The sequence below is a fragment of the Bidens hawaiensis genome, unplaced genomic scaffold (genome assembly GCF_021521415.1).
Source record: "Bidens hawaiensis isolate Kalapana, Puna unplaced genomic scaffold, B.hawaiensis_p1.1 tig00020749_1, whole genome shotgun sequence".
Lineage (NCBI taxonomy): Eukaryota > Viridiplantae > Streptophyta > Magnoliopsida > Asterales > Asteraceae > Bidens > Bidens hawaiensis.
In genome coordinates, this window is record NW_027493186.1 from 65,420 (window position 1) to 82,674 (window position 17,255).

General features: G+C 31.3%; 1 protein-coding gene and 1 non-coding gene across 2 annotated transcripts; one reads left to right on the forward strand and one right to left on the reverse strand.

Moving 5' to 3' along the window:
* The first annotated feature begins 5,598 nt into the window (after positions 1 to 5,598).
* On the forward strand, positions 5,599 to 11,333 carry LOC143561603 (DNA (cytosine-5)-methyltransferase CMT3-like). Its single transcript, XM_077049636.1, has 21 exons — positions 5,599 to 5,850; positions 6,988 to 7,025; positions 7,100 to 7,202; positions 7,295 to 7,402; positions 7,487 to 7,606; positions 7,682 to 7,781; positions 7,865 to 8,061; positions 8,144 to 8,209; positions 8,285 to 8,533; positions 9,019 to 9,077; positions 9,156 to 9,222; positions 9,312 to 9,641; positions 9,721 to 9,789; positions 9,906 to 9,992; positions 10,084 to 10,171; positions 10,259 to 10,377; positions 10,450 to 10,554; positions 10,649 to 10,692; positions 10,768 to 10,837; positions 10,927 to 11,030; positions 11,146 to 11,333. Exons 1-21 carry the CDS (start codon positions 5,599 to 5,601, stop codon positions 11,318 to 11,320), a joined length of 2,550 nt encoding a protein of 849 aa, XP_076905751.1. The 3' UTR covers positions 11,321 to 11,333.
* A 2,152-nt stretch (positions 11,334 to 13,485) lies between these two features.
* On the reverse strand, positions 13,486 to 13,587 carry LOC143561616 (U6 spliceosomal RNA). The gene has a single exon (XR_013140335.1). It is a non-coding gene; the product is annotated as a U6 spliceosomal RNA (small nuclear RNA).
* Between the last annotated feature and the right edge of the window lie 3,668 nt (positions 13,588 to 17,255).

The following is a 17,255-nucleotide window of genomic DNA, read 5'->3' on the forward strand; positions in this document are numbered from 1 at the left end:
CTTGTATTAGCCTTCTGGACTTTAGAACTTTCTTCTTTAAAATTTCCCTTCCTTTTTAGTGGCTTAGTGGTAGTGAGGTAAGCTACTTCAGGCTTTTCCAGTTTCAAACGTTCTTCTTCCTGCACACACATTGCTATCAACTCACTCATTGACCATTTGTCTTTTTGAGTGTTATAGTTGATCTTAAAAGCATCAAAACATGCAGGAAGAGAAGTCATGATGAAATGCACTAGAAAGCCATCGCTTATTTCCACGTCTAATCCCTTTAACTTATGGGCCATGTCACTCATCGTCATTATGTGCTCATGCACACCACTAACCCCATCATACTTTGAAGTGAGCATCTTAAGAATTAGAGTGCTCGCATGCACTTTAGAAGATCCCTTAAATTGTTCCTCAACAGAATTCAGATAAACTTTTGCATTATCTGAATCAGGTATAGCTCCCCTGATAGCACTTGAGATGGAATTCTTGATTACCATTAGAGACATTTGGTTTGACCTCTCCCATTTTTCGTGCTCTATTTTCTGATTTGCAGTACTTTCAACAGTTAGAGCACCAGGAGCGTCATGTCTTAGGGCATAATCAAGGTCCAACATTCCAAGAGTAAGTCTAACTGAGTCCCTCAATGTGGCAAAGTTTGCCCCAGTCAGTAGTTCAATTCCAAGGCTAGGGCTTAAAGTGGATGCTAGATTGATACAAGTAGAAAGTAGAAGAGTAAGCTAAATTAAGGGGTGATAAAGTAAAGCAGACATAATTAATATATTGAAGATACAAGTTTATCATAACACCAAAATAATAGACTAACATAATGTCCTACTTGAACTTTGGCTTCGCTTTGGCTATGACCAATATTCAAGTATTATGAACACACTTAAATTGATAGTAAGGCATACATAAATATAACACATCACCTTTGGGCTGAAGTGAAATATTTATATATATCAGGCTAATAATTCATTATGTGTATTCTCAAATAAGTAGCTGTTAGGTTTATGTTGTTTGACAACACACATAATTAAATATGATGACTTCATTTAAACTTAAATGCCAAATTAGTTGATATTCCGTTGGTTCAATCATCCAATCTTTCATTAAAGTTGTCATCAAACTATATATATATATATATATATATATATATATATATAGGGTAAGGTTAAAATGAAAACCCACTTGAGTTGTGAAAACCCGTGAAAACCCTATGTAACATCTTTTTTTTTGTTATATGTAATATATGTTGTAACATTTAATAAAAAACATCGAAACATAAAAAAAAATGTTTTGCTATTTTTTAACATTTTTTTACTAATTTTTATATATGTTTTCAGGAGAGAGAAAAAGTTATATTTATATTTTTTATTATTCACTTTAATTGTGGACCACAAAGTTTAAACATTAATTAAAAACATATGGTTGAGAATGAGTTTCTAGAGTTTTCACAACTCAAATGAGTTTTCATTTTATACTTAGCCTATATATATATATATATATATATATATATATATACAAAAACTTAAATGTATACAAAAGTTGAATAAAATAAGACGTGATAATTATCAAATAAAATTAAGAATCAAACGTAAGATTTGCATATATGTCATGTTTAGAATAAATCTATTTTAAAATTAGAATATATAGTGGAATTTAGAATGCACATGGTAACCGAATTAAAACGTATTTGAAAATTATTTTTGGTAACTGATTTATGGTATTAAATATCAATTATTGATTTGAATCTCATCTAATAATAAGAATTGATTTTGCAATTTCTCGTTTATGAATATCAATTCTGGAAAAAGATTAAATCATGTTTATGTCTCATCATGAATTCATATAAATTCTTATTGATAATTAATTCATCATAAATTCATATAAATTCACTAGAATTTAAAAGTCAACAAAACTTCTTAATTCCATTAAAAACAAAACACATCCATAAATCATAAAGTCATACAACTTACGCAAATCAAAAATTTTTTTTATTTGGTTCCTGTTTAGATCACATCCAAAAAATATATATTTAATTTTCGTGATTTCCAATAAAATTTTAAAGTCCACATTATCCAAGAATTTAGTTCAGACAACCATGGTGGGTTGATTTTTCAAACGATTCCTTGTGTAAACTAAAAACAAATTTATATCGAACATACAACCAATCAATTTCAGTTTTCATAAAACAGCGAGTTCAGAGACTTTATTCCAAAACGCATATTTATTTAATTTCCATAAGTCGATTCATCCATGGTTAAGAAAACGAATTTTATGATGAAATTGATATAATCAACATACTCTCTGATACCACATGTTGATTATATCTTTAAATATGGATTAAAATCAAGAACCCTATTAAGTTTATTTAATCAATAACAATAAATAAGACATCAATTATGAAACTTACTTGATTGAATGGAGACCGTAGAGAAAGATGATGCCATGATTGGTAGCTACTCGTTCCCGTTAGGATGTCACCGGTTGATGGATTTCTTAGAGAGAAGGTTATTGGTGTTTCTCTTATTATTTGTTCATGTGACATCTAAAGGGAAACATGAATATATATATAGGGGTATGCCCATCAAATAGCTCATATATATAACTTATGGGCCAAGTTAGGTTATTTGAATAATTATAATTAATTAAATGATAAGAAGGCCACATAATGAGGTTTTTTCCAACACATGCATGTGTTGTGTAGGCGGTCATCGGTGTAGTTGACGATGGCGAAGGTTAACGTGTGAAAGAGCCGATCAAGAACTACGTAATATTTTATTTTGCCTTTCTCTCTTCCCTATTAATAGTTTGATTTGTAGAAACTATTATCTATTATTCTATGTTACAAACAAATATGAAAAAGATTCTTAGCAACGCATGTGGTTTGTAAACTCTCCCATACATGGTTGTAAAAGTCCTAGATTCCAACTGATCGCTAGTTGGTACTCCATCAAATAGTCACCGATTAATCGGTATTTGGTTCAAATCGGTCAAAGTTGAAAATTTTATATATAAAATTCGGTGTAAATATGTGTTTGAAAATTATATATAAATTTCAATCCGATTAACCATTAATTTCTACCCCACCGACTGACTAACGCCTGACGAGTTTTACAACACTTTCCATATGAAACACTAGGTTATAACCCATGGACTCGATATGTATACAAATGTTGGGTATTGTCGTCGCCCACTCGTATGGGTAGGGCCTCGCACCTAAAAGAAAAAAACTATATACATATTTAAAACACCATGAATAAAAGCTGTAAAATTTCATGTACAAGACCTACAACATCATATGCAACTATAAAAAACCTGTTTTTTAAAGGTGTATCTTTTTTTAACGGCAAAGTAAGTTTTTATTTGAAAGATGATGGTTAGGAAAAGCTAGCCAAACATCAAAACACCGAAATTACATACAAAAAAAAGTGAGCTTTGAAGCCACTCGGTCCAATGAAGGTTAACTTTTTTTATTTCTAGTAGCAGTCCCAATAATTGAGAAATGCAAAATGTTATCAAATACTAACTCCGTCTTTAAATAATTGGCTTTATAAGCCTCTTCCTTTCTGTTTTTCCAAATGGTGAATATGATTCCTACATCTTTTTTTTCCTTGAAAGGTGGCACTGATCAAGCCAATAATAGAACACTTTAGACTCCATATCCAGATAATTGAAGCCATACAATTATAAAGCTTCATGTCTTCGAAGCCACGTAACAGGAGAAAATGTGATGCATTTTATGTATTTCCTTATTTGTTTCACTACAAAGTCTCTTTGATCTTCAAACTCTCATTTCCAATAGTCATTACTATTTGACCAATTATGTTGTTCGAGGTGAACCTGAAGGGATTCAAATTGATTCGACCCAATCCCTCCTATAAGATTCGACGCAAGTCCCATATCCATAGTTAATTTTGTCTCTTATATCTAATTAGACGATTCTTTGTCGTATTGTTTCTGAGTGAAGAAATGGAGTACCTATATTCCGATATGTGTATGTCAATTTGACCATGTTCATGATGATTTGATCCAAATTTACACTCTTTGGATGATCTAAATGGTTTTAAGATATATGGAATTCCAAACCATAATTTGGTGCTTAAAATGGGTGTACCGATCATGTTACTAAGAAATATTCAAAGATATTAACTTATATTTATAATTGACGTTTAAGTAGATTATATAAAGCTATCAAAAAAAACTTTTATAAGTATTATCCAAATAAATACTCTAATATTCAGATAAATAATCAGATTTGTTTACCTGATGAAATTTCTAACATCTGTTCGTATAACACACGGGTCAATAACCTAGTATGTAACATTTCAAGTGTTTGATAATATTAAAATTAATCTATAATTTGAAAAGAAAATCCCTAAATTACGTATGATTAAATACCTAATTTGGGCCATTTGACAAATATCGTGTATTACACGGGTTCAAAAGCTAGTTAATATATATAATTTTAGTTTTAAGTCTTATAAATACTGTATAAGGCTCCGACCCATCCAACTTTTTCACTTACTAGGTAAATTTTTCCAACAAAATCAAAAAAACGGAAACCGTTTACCTAACAAACATAAAGAAAGCCCCATACGCCCAAATTATAAACAAAAAACAAAAAAAAACCAAGCCTAAATGATTTTTCAAGAAAAAAAAACTAACAATAAGCCCACACTCCTAACCTTTATCAAACAATCGAAGCAGAAGAGTTTTTGTCGGGACGCTAAGATTTGAAAATTGAAATCAAATAGAAGCAGAAGCGGAAGCAGGCCATTCAAAGAAGACTTGGACCACTAGACAAGGGGTTCGAGTTACAAGTGCCCACGAATCGCAATTCAGACATTAGGCAAACAACATATTCAGAGTTTGTTTTTGTTTTTTTCTTTAATTTGGTATGTTAGAGTTTGGAATTATTGGAAGAACTGGTGTTTGAACTTGGTCTCGTTTCATGAATTAGGAATATGCGTGTTTTGGTTATGTGAATTCGGTGTTTGAATGTGAATTTAAGATACCCACCTTTCTTCTCACATATTGTTTTTGTTTATTTAAAAAAAAAATGCTTTTTATGTGTATAAACGGTAAATTGAATGTTTGAATTAGTGCTTTAGTTGAATGATTGAATACAGTGTTTATATTGTTTGACTCGACCTAAACCGGATGCCCACCCTAAACTCAGAAGTAGGAAAAAGATTTTTGAGTCTCGTGACTTTCGGTCCATCCATGCTAGATATTGAAAATCCGTCACTGCTTATACACGAATTTATCAAAATAAACAATTATATAAAACTCATACCTGCCTTGGATTTCTTTATTATAAAATCAACATGTATTTTATAATTATAATAAAAGCTAGCGTAAACCGAAATTTTAGCGGTATTTTAATTTATATAATATTTTATGATCATATTATTATTGTTGCCATATGATGTGATTTCATCGTAGCCAAAACAAACCAAACAGTCCTCTAATCGGACGTGAAACCGAATATAAATCCAATTAATCCAATGAACACGGTTTCTTATCTTCCCGCCCAATCAAAATATTCCCGCCCATTGACCAATATAAAACCCTAACCACAGCCACACGCATCGCTGACGGCAACAAACAATGACGACGAACAGCAAGAGAAAGTCGTCGTCTGATTCCTCCAACGCCAAGAGACTGAAAGAGGAAACAGAGGATTCCGCCTTATTCGATGCCGATGTTCCGGCGGCTGATGATATACAGTCTATCCGGAAGTCCGGTAGGAAGAAAGTAGAAGCTGTGGTGAAAGATGATGATGAGTCACGGCTTATTGGTGAACCGGTTGCTGACGATGAGGCTCGTCGACGGTGGCCGCATCGATACCTTCCGAAGAATGTAAGCTATTTTGTGGCTTATAAATTTATAAACATGTTTTTATAACTCGACTGTTGTGTAGTTACTGGTATATAACTGTCAAAATCTGTGATTGATATGATTCTACTGAAGCTAATTGGAGAATCAGTTAATATATATATACCAATTTGTATATTTGACTTTCTCACATTACCACATATATGTATGTATGTATGACAAGGTTTAAAGCATTGACATTTTTATCTAGGGGTGCACCTTGCGATTGAATCGATAAAAAGAAGCTCATTATTGAGTGTCAGCTTCAAATAAAGTTTGTTCAGTTATAGAGTCTGAGCTTTTTAAGTTTGGACTCTTTTTGATTTTTATGTATTCATTTCACTCTGCGTAGTTGAGCTTGAGCTGAGTTTTGGCTTGTTCAAGATACTGCACATGATCTTGAGTCAAGCTTAGGTTTCTCAAGGTTTTTTCAAAATGTGTAGAATTAATTAAAATTATAAATCAGTTATTACATAATAAATGAGCTGTGTGCAATCTTGAAAAAATTATTCATGAGTTGAGCTCAAGCTTTAGAAATAGAGCTTGAAACTAGCCGAGCTCACCAAGCTTACGCTTGCCAAGGTTTTTTCAAAATATATAAAATTAATTAATTGTTTTTATAAAATTAATAATTGAATAATAAACAAGCAATGCATGAGACCGAAAAAGGATTCACAAGCTGAGCTTGAGTTTTAGAAAAAGAAATTGAAACGAGCTGAGCTTGAGTCCAGCCGATTATGGGCATGGATCAGCTAGTTAACATGCCTTTTTTTTACCATGTTAGTCATTGGAAAACTTCATCTATATAATTTTCATATATGCTAGCAAGAACGGATAGATAATTCATTAATGGTATTTTGAGGAAAGAAAATTGGGCGTTTGCTCTAGCATGTGTAAAAGATTATGCAAGCATGTGCTACATGCTATTTTGAGTTGGTTTGAAGCAATTCTAGAATTGTTCTATATAAGATACTTTTGTTTTGAAGAAAGAAAGTTGGGCATTTGCTCTAACATGTGTAAAATATTATGTAATCATGTGTTACGTGCTATTTTGATCTGGTTTGAGGCAATAATGGAATTGTTCTAAATTTGTAACATATCTTTGTTTTTGGGATGCGACAGAAAACGGTAACGGCTGGAAGTATGGAGACTCCCAAAGGGTAAGTCTCTAATATGTGTACTTATTTTGCCGTTGGGATTTGCTTGTTTTTAATTACATTTTTTTTAAAACAAGGATTGAGCCCCCTAAAGAGTTTATGCAAGCTAAAAGACACTATACTGAAGCATTGATTGATGGCGTTGTACATTTCAAACTTGGTGATGATGGTTATGTGCAGGTAATTTGTGTTGGTTGTTTGGCATGCACACTGTTTCATACTTCTCAAACTCAGCATGGTTAACCATGATTAACCTGTTTTCTTTTTTACAGTCCAGTGAAGGCAACGATAGTTACATATGCCGAATTGTTGAAATGTTCCAAGGAGTTGATAATGAACCTTATTTTTGTGCTCAATGGTTTTATAGGGCCAAAGATACGGTAATCTATATTTCAACAAGCTTTCAGCTAATTTTAATATTTGATATTTTGATTCTGATACTTGTAATTATATTTCCATTTCAGGTAATTCAGGATTGCTCTAACCAAATTGATGATAAACGTATATTCTTTTCTGAAGTAAAGGATGATAATCCCCTTGATTGTCTTTTAGAAAAGCTCAAAATTGTGCGGGTTCCTTTAGATGTAAGGACTTGTTTTACCTTTTGAGAATTTGAAATCAGTATGCTATCTTTATCTAACTTATGCTTGGTTTATTAGGTGGATGTTGATACCAAAAGAGCCATGCTTTCAGATGGACATTACTATTATGACATGTTGTATATGGTACCATTCTCAAGTTATCAAAATTTACCACCTGGTAGTTGTTGTTAAACCACAGTTTTTTAGATTCATACGCATATTTTCTATGGTTGTTTGTTTCCTAACTATATTTGTATACAGATAATGAAACAGATGGAAATGAGTCTGACTCAACTGTATCTTCTGAGTCTGATTCTAATGCAACTGTTGATAAGGCCTCCAATGTTAAAGAGGACAAAAGACCTGAGATGAAAATGCTAGATCTATATTCAGGATGTGGTGCAATGTCCACAGGGCTTTGCTTGGGTGCTAATATGGCAGATGTTAATCTTGTCACGGTATGTTCTGATTTTATATATATATGTTGTGTATTGTTTTGAGTGTCACGGGTCCTAATATATTATGTATCTTCTATTGCAGAGATGGGCTGTTGATTTGAATAAATATGCATGTGAAAGCTTAAAGCTGAATCATCTGGAGACAGAGGTGTGTTTCATTTTTCATACTTTTATATATGGGTTTTGATTTTTGTTTAATGGCATTGTAAATTAATTTTTTCAGGTGAGAAATGAGACAGCAGAAGATTTTTTGTCATTGCTAAAGGAGTGGGAAAGGCTTTGCCAGTCTTATTCGTTAGTTGGGGGTGGGGATCCTATGAATGTTGTAAAAGATGAAACAGAAAATGCAGAAGAAGATGATGAAGATGACGGTGATGATGATCTTGGTGAAGAAGTATTTGAAGTTGACAAGATATTGTCTATTTGTTATGGTGACCCAAAGTCAATCAAGCAGCGTGGGCTGTATTTTAAGGTACTTCATTTTAATCTGATATCTTTATGCTTTTTGGAAGGTTATGCGTTTTGTGGTTGTTTTTATGTTAGATGTATTAGTTGTGCCTAAAGTTATGATGCAATTCAAACAGTAACTATGGTGTGTTGTGATTGTACTGAATTTTTGGATATGAAATTTTGATGTATCAAGACTTCAGAATAAACTTTTGGATATGAATGTTTTAATGTTAAAAAATCACTTTGGATTTAACTTTTGGATATGATTGGTTAATCACATTTACTGAAGAGATCTTTTTTTGTTGAACTGTAGTAAGCATTCACATGACAAACTTTATTTGAAAATTTGTGTTAAGAAATGCTCAAGATTGACAATGTGTGTTTATTGCAACATATTTTAGATTTATTATCTTATAGTTGCAAATTATTTAAAACTACATTTTATATTGCACTTATTCACAAAGACTAGTTAGCTTGTTCTTACTTATTATGTACTTCTATAACCAGATTCGTTGGAAAAACTATGGTCCTGAAGAAGACACTTGGGAGCCTATAGATGGCCTTGGGTACATCAATCACCTTTACTTTGTTTCATTTTCATGTGTATATGATTTCATTCAGTTGACCAAAATTTTTTTTATCAGTGATTGTCAGGAGAAGATAAAACAGTTTGTTGTGGATGGTTTCCAATCAAAGATATTACCATTACCTGTAAGTACCCCACTTACACATATAAGATACCATTTGAGATTATCAACTGTTGACCATGGTTTTCAATTGTTACTCATTGTGTTTCTCAGGGGGATGTGGATGTTGTCTGTGGTGGACCCCCTTGTCAGGGTATAAGTGGATTTAACCGCTTTAGGAATAAAGATGATCCATTGAGTGATGAGAAAAACAAACAGCTTGTAGTTTACATGGACATTGTTGAGTATTTAAAACCAAGATTTGCATTGATGGAAAATGTTGTAGATATAGTAAAGTTTGCAAAAGGGTTTCTTGGAAGATATGCTTTGGGCCGCCTTGTTTCAATGAACTACCAAACCCGTATAGGCTTAATGACAGCAGGTTCTTACGGGCTCCCACAGTTTAGGATGAGAATGTTTATGTGGGCTGCCAGGCCTAATGAGGTGACTATTTTTTAATAGTATGCAGATTCGGAATTCTTGATTTTGTAGGACAGTTGTTAAATATATTTTAACTTTGCAGAAACTACCTCGGTATCCTTTACCTACACATAACGTGGTTACAAGGGGAGCGGTTCCTTTGGAATTTGAGGTAACATTTGGTAGCTCATTTATTTATAAGAACGTGAAAAGAAGAATTCATAATACCCTTTGTTAACTGTAGTTTGCTCAACTAGTGATAAATTTTATTCTATTTTTTTTGTGCAGTCAAATGCTGTTATGCATGATGATGTCAAGGGAGCTGAGTTGGAAAAGGAACTGTTTCTTGGTGATGCAATTTCCGATCTACCTCCCGTAAGTAACCATTTACTTTTTAAAGCTTTTATATATTTAATATCTTTCATTGGTCTTGAACATTTTTAATTTCCTGAGTACAAAATTTTAGGTGGAAAATGATGAGCAAAGAGATGAAATTCCTTACGAAGATGCACCCAAGACAGAATTCCAGAAGTTTATAAGACTAAAGAAGGAAGGTCTGCGTGATCATTATATCTTTATTTCTTCATCTAGTCTTTTACAGGTGGCATTAAAAAAACTAGCTTGTTTCATTTGTTATCCAGATATGCCTGGATTTTCTGGTGTAGGTATTGGTTCTTCAGAACATCTTTTGTATGACCATCGTCCGCTAAAGTTAAATGATGATGACTACCAGCGTGTCTGCCAAGTTCCCAAGAAAAAGGTTTGCTACATTCTTAGTTGCATTGTTTCACATCTAGTGTAATAGCTTTATTCATTTCTTGTGTTTTTACAGGGTGCAAATTTTAGAGATCTGAAAGGAGTTCGTGTCTCTAGTGACAATCATGTTGAATGGGATCCTGATGTTGAGAGGGTATATTTACCTTCAGGAAAGCCATTGGTGAGTTTTGTTACACACACAGTCACACGCACTCATGTGAATCTTTATTAACCATTAATTTAGTAATTTATCTTTTTTTTCCCTTTTGATATAGGTTCCTGATTATGCCATGACTTTTGTTGACGGACGATCATCAAAGTAATATTTTTACACGCGTTTTATTTTTACACAAACATATTATTTGGCCTTTTTTAATTTTCAATTGTTATGCAGACCGTTTGGACGTTTATGGTGGGATGAAATCGTACCTACAGTTGTTACCAGGGCAGAACCTCACAATCAGGTAACCTACATAATTATAATTAAAAGATAACGTTTTTAAACTAAATGACAAGGCATGTTTCTCATAACTAATTAAAACTTTCTTTTCAGGCACTTCTCCATCCCATTCAAAATCGAGTCTTGACAATTCGTGAGAATGCAAGGCTTCAAGGGTTTCCTGACTACTATAAACTTCTTGGCCCCATTAAAGAAAGGTAACAAAAGGCCGTTTATTCAATAACATTATCATATTAACAAACCATTTATAGATTTCCAAATTTTATAAAATTTGTCAAAGAAAGGTAAAATAATTTATAAATTACCCTGCAGATATATACAAGTTGGAAATGCAGTGGCTGTTCCTGTTGCTCGGGCATTAGGTTACTCACTAGCTATGTCATGCAAAGGTACTGCTGCTGAAGGGCCCGTTTTTGTTTTGCCAAAGAAGTTTCCCAGTTTAGAAGCTGTTGCATCCCCTCCTTTGGTAGTTGATGAAACTCAATAACTGTCAACATGATTTAGACATTATTTATGAGAGTCAATGTATTATGTACCAGGTTAATTACATTTCATGACATGTAAAGAGCTATTTGTAGCTTTTAACCCAATTGCATTGTGGGTCTTTTATTTATCATCAGTAATGTAAACTGGTGTATCGGCATTGAAAGTTTCTTAACTTCTAAAAGTTTTTGTATAATGAGTATTGCCTATTTAATATTCCATGCAAAAAAAGGAGCATGAGAAATTTGAGCCATTGCATGCAACATGTTGAATGACATATGTTCGCTTATGCTACCATCTCTGTTCTATGATGTCCCATATTGGATACCATCTTTTATTGTTCAGCTAGTTAACTTGACTAGGTTTTGAAGTAGGGTCCCAAACCTTAATTAGTTGCTTGCTAACAAGTTCATAATCTTTTGTGTCTATTGAATTTCGCTCTTGTAAATCTTGCCAAAACTAGTGTAGTCTTTAAAAAGAACAAAAAAGCAAAATGGTATTCACCTATTAACGGTGTGGGGTCTTCATCATAAACTAATGCAACATAGAAATCAAAACATGGATCTAGCGATCTTGAAAACGTCGCTAAAAAACCTCGTGATTGCTCGATTTAAAACACAAAGCAAGGCGGTTGGAGTCAAGAAAATTATTGGAAGCTGATGAGCATCACCATTGGAGATGAACATCATTGGAGGTGAGGGAACAAGAAAATCATTCAAAAGTAAAGATGTGGTTTAATATTTTTTCTTAAAAGGTATCATGGTCATTTCATATAAAGTTAACATATTTTCAACATATGTTATCGTCAAAAACTAATTGTGTTATGACTGGTGCTCAGGGAAGACTAGATATGTAATTTCCGAAAATTGGAGATAATTATCGTAATTTGATCTTAATTATAGATTGTAATTAACTAAACATTATATAATATAATACCTTGAATTCTTTGTTGTGCACTTGCGCAATGAGGGCGGGTTTCAACTTTCAATGAAGGCGCATGGAAGATTTGAATCAATTAATAAATAAGTTGAATAAACGATCTTTATAAGTTATAAAAACGTTTTCCTACACACTTGATAACATATCAATTGTATATAAGTTTGAATAATACGACTTTCTTTTTTAAAAAGATTTAACCACTTAAGCATTGTATTTTATCATAGCATTAAGCAAGGAAAAAAAAGGTCGTATATGTTCATTAGCTCTATTAAAGAACTTAAAGAACATTATTCTTTTCTTAAGCATGGAAGTAACTAGACAAATCTATAATAATCATAATATAAAGCCTATAGATATTGATTTATTCTTTATAGCCTCCAGGTCCAGGGCACTTGGCAAATCGTCTTTCAGGCCCTTGATGTACCAGGCCAACTTCAAATTCAAATGTCTCAACAATCATAAAAATATCAATATTTTAATCTTAATGTACCAGCCCAACTTCAAATTCAAATGTCTGTCTCAGCAATCATAAAATTATCAATATAATATTAAAGTAATTATCTTTTTACAATTAGAAAAGTTTTAAGCTATTTTAAAAGAAATTTGTCTTAGGAGTTATGGAGAGCATTAAATTGTAAAACTGTAATGGATTCATAACTTTTTACTAGGTGTCATTTTGATCTTAGAATATTTGAGAATTCTATTTATGGAGTCAGACAACGAAAATTTCAATAATAATAGTTTTAGGATCAATGAATACACACAAGGATAATCGTATAATAATGTCTAAGCTCAACTCATAATAAACGTATAATACAACATTAAAAATCCCCCAATCCTCTTTCTTCTTTTCTTATCGAAATAACAAAGAACATTTGACCTAATAAGTAATAATATCTTGGTGTGTCAAAAGGGTGTTTTCCCTACTAGAGATCGAGGATTCGGGTGGATTGCCACATCAAATGATCCAAATGTAAGGTAGGTACCATGATGAAATTTATAAGTATAAATGGATAATGCAAATAGTAGAAAATTCGCATAATAAGTTCCATTCATAAGCTCCAAAATAGCATTTGTGAATTTTTTTTTCTATAAATGTTTTTTGCACTTCGTCATGACAGTTGAGGGGGTAACCCGGGCATTCCCTGGATATACCCTAGATCTGGCCATGTCCCCAGGGAATCAGGCTACTAGTATTTGTCCTTATAAATTGTCAATTATGTCATAAAACAAACCCTTGGTATTTTCTTGATTTGTTCGGGTCACTTTTACGCCTGGACCATGCTAATATATTCTATATTGTTTCAATTTTATCGGATGCCCCCAAAGGACAACTCGTGATATTTATCTATAATATTATTGAAAAAGTAAAATTAACATTCCACACAACCTATGTGCCGTGCTCGAACCTCCAACAACTTTGAAGACAAAATAAATAAATCTACTTGGGCGTTAGCTAAAGCTAATATACGTCTACTTGTTTATTTTAACCTTTTATTTCTAAACAGGTAATTAACATTTATAATTATATGTTCAACTTAAGTTCTACTTTAGTCTTTATCTAGTTAACTAAATACTCAAATAGAAAATAAAGTATTATAAGCTCAATAAAAAATAATTGGATAGTAACTATTATTGCTTTGTATTAATTGAGTACATTAGACAACCAAAGAGCTTTGAAGTGATCGTATTGGTGTCCCCTCTATCTTAACTCTTAAGGGATGAGAGGTTAATTCCTACAATAAGGTATTAGGTGGATTTAGTAAGTGTAGTTTAAGACTCGGTATTATTTCCTTTAGTCATATACTCATATCAAATATAATATATACAAGTATATAAAACATTGATGTGCATGCAACGCAGGTGGATGGAACTGGCCGGTCTTTATATTTATCGGGGAAAAAAAACAAAAATAACCAAAAGATGAACCATAAATCACGAATCAACTAACTAAGTCCTCTTGTGAAATGGTGAATGTCTAAAAAAAAGTTAAGAGAAAACAAAAACAAACATTGAGTCATTGCCTGTGTGCATATTTAAACAACACCCATATTTAAAATGTTTTAAAACATAATTGACGTGACAGGCCGAAATATAATATATATTAATAAGTTTATTAAACCAACTTAAATATTTTATTTACAATGTGTGTTACATATCTATAATATATAAACAAAGACCCTAAAATCCTACGTGTCGCGATGTGGTCGCTCCCCCTTTTTATGAAAGCCACTAGATTGCTTGATTTTTAAATGGAGTTCTCTCATTGATTTAACCAAAATTCATGGGTATGGGTCTTACCAAAACCAGATAGCTCTTAAACGGGTTATAACATCTCATTAAATCAAAAATGAATCTTACCAATTATTTGAAATGAAAATCCTATAAAATAGGAATATACTAAAATTTAATATCCAATTTAAAAAGAAAAGGATATTATTTATATATAGTTCAGTAATAAATCAATGAAAACATATTTATATAATAAATACAAAAAAAACCTCATATTCACAACGATTAGATACTACATCAATTATATATAAATGGAAATCAAATTTAATCAATAAAAACATTAAAATTCCATCTTTAAAAACCTGCAAAAACTTTATTTTTTTTAAATACACAATAGCCAAACATTATAATAAAAAGATTTGACAAACAAACATCTTATATAGCACAAAAAATGGACAAGCTGTAACTATGGAATTTTTTTAAATATGGAAAGGATTTTAATTAAATAGGGGATTTTTAATCAAAACTACGTAGTTTTGATTGGTTTTACGTGTAAGGTTACGCGTCTCACAGCATCGTATTCACTTTCAAAAAAAAAAAATAAAAAATACAGAAGATATTAATTTAGCGCTAGCAAGAAGCTCGGATTCACAATCTATATAATTCAATCATATTTTCAGCAAGAGAAGCACAACTCTACTAGAAATTGATTACATTGATCACCTACCTAGCCAGGTTTAACATATAATTCAAAAATAAAAAAATTCATAAGCATTTTTTTTTTAATTTCGCTTCCCATGTTCTCATTTTCACCAAATTTCCAAGGAATGCACACCTAAACCCTCTCAGTATTTTACTTTATAATGGTAAATAAAGGTTCCTCACGTATTTGACCTGAATTTACAGGTAAAGGTCTCATAAAACCCAGATAACTCTTAAACTGGTTATAACATCTCATTATATTAAAAATAATCTCATAAAATATTTGATATGAAAATCCTATAAAATAGAAATATACTAAAAATTAATATCCAATTTTATTTAAAAAAAGATATTATTTATTAAGAAACAATTTTATAATAAAGAAAATAAACGGGTAATGGGTATCACAAAACCCAGATAGCTTTTAAACCGGATTATAACATTTCATTTATTTGTGAAACCATTTTATCATCAAACCTCAAGTATAGAACTGACCTTTGTCCCCTCCTTCCTTCATTCACTTAAAGTCAAATAAATATTTATATTTATCAAATTCAAATATACATATATAAAAATTAAAAACGAATAATGTAAAACAACCCCCTTAATACAGGGGATAAAATCTAGTACTAAATAAAATACTAAGATCAAAGCCTAAAAATAGGTCAAGATCAAACAAAATAAAAACAAGTAATTAACATGGAAGTTACAAATCAATAAGTTACATATTTCAAATTATATATATATATATATATATATATATATATATATATATATAGGATTTGGATCATGTGAGAACATTTTAGGAATTGAGAACTATGAGAACCATTTTGGACCACAAAAAAATCCAAAAATAAAAAAAATCATAAAACAAAAAAAAAACACAAAAATAAAAAAAGTAAAAAAACCAAAGTTCTTATTTATCACCCCGGTTTCTAAAAAAAACCGTAAAAAAAAAATTCTCGGTTTAGCTAAATTATACATATATGTATAATATGTACATATATGTACACACATGTTTTTTTCCTATACACATATGTATATTTTAAGGTAAATGATAATGTATATATGTGTACATTACGTAACTAGAGATTAAATGAAAGTATACATATGTGTATAGGTATAATACGAATTAAAAAGAAAAAAAAATCGGTTTTTTTTATTATACATATATATATGTATAATATGTACACACATGTTTTTTCCTATACACATGTGTATAATTTAAGGTAAATAATAATGTACATATGTGTACATTACGTAATTAGAGATTAAATAAAAGTATACATATGTGTATAGGTATCATACGAATTAAAAAGAAAAAAAAAGTTTGGTTTTTTTTTCTTTTTTTTTTTATTTTATGAAACCGGAATGAAATATAAGAATTTTGGTTTTTTTTCTTTTTTAAAATTTTCATTTTTTTTTGTTTTATAATTTTTTAAATATTTTTTTAGAGGTTTTTTTAGTGGTCCAAAATGGTTCTCAAAATTCTCAATTTGCCAATGGTTCTCTTAGGATCCTTACCCTATATATATATATATATGCTTAAAATGAAAAGACATTGTTTTGATATAAATTAATTAATATTCTTCAAGGTTATAAAAGTAAAACAAATTAAGGTGATAGTTAAGGGTAGAACATAAAATTTATACAAAAGAACAAATAAAAAGTTAATTTGATAGGTATATCATATAGGTGTTTAGACTTTACAAGATATAAAAGATAGAATGAAAAAAAAATGATGGGGTCAGGGGCTGTGCTGGGGGTGTGTGTGTCTTACTCTTAGATAGGAATGAAAAAAAAAAAGCCTGATCATCCTTATAGGTAGAGGTGCACAAACCGGTTTTTTTAATGTGCTGGGGGTGTGTGTGTCTTACTCTTAGATAGGAATGAAAAAAAAAAAGCCTGATCATCCTTATAGGTAGAGGTGCACAAACCGGTTTTTTTAAAAAAACCGGTTCGGTTATTAACCGGACCGGTTTTTTTTGGCCCGGAAAAAAACCGGTTCGGTTAATAACCGGACCGGTTAATAACCGGTTTTTTGCTGTCAAAACCCTAACCGGTCT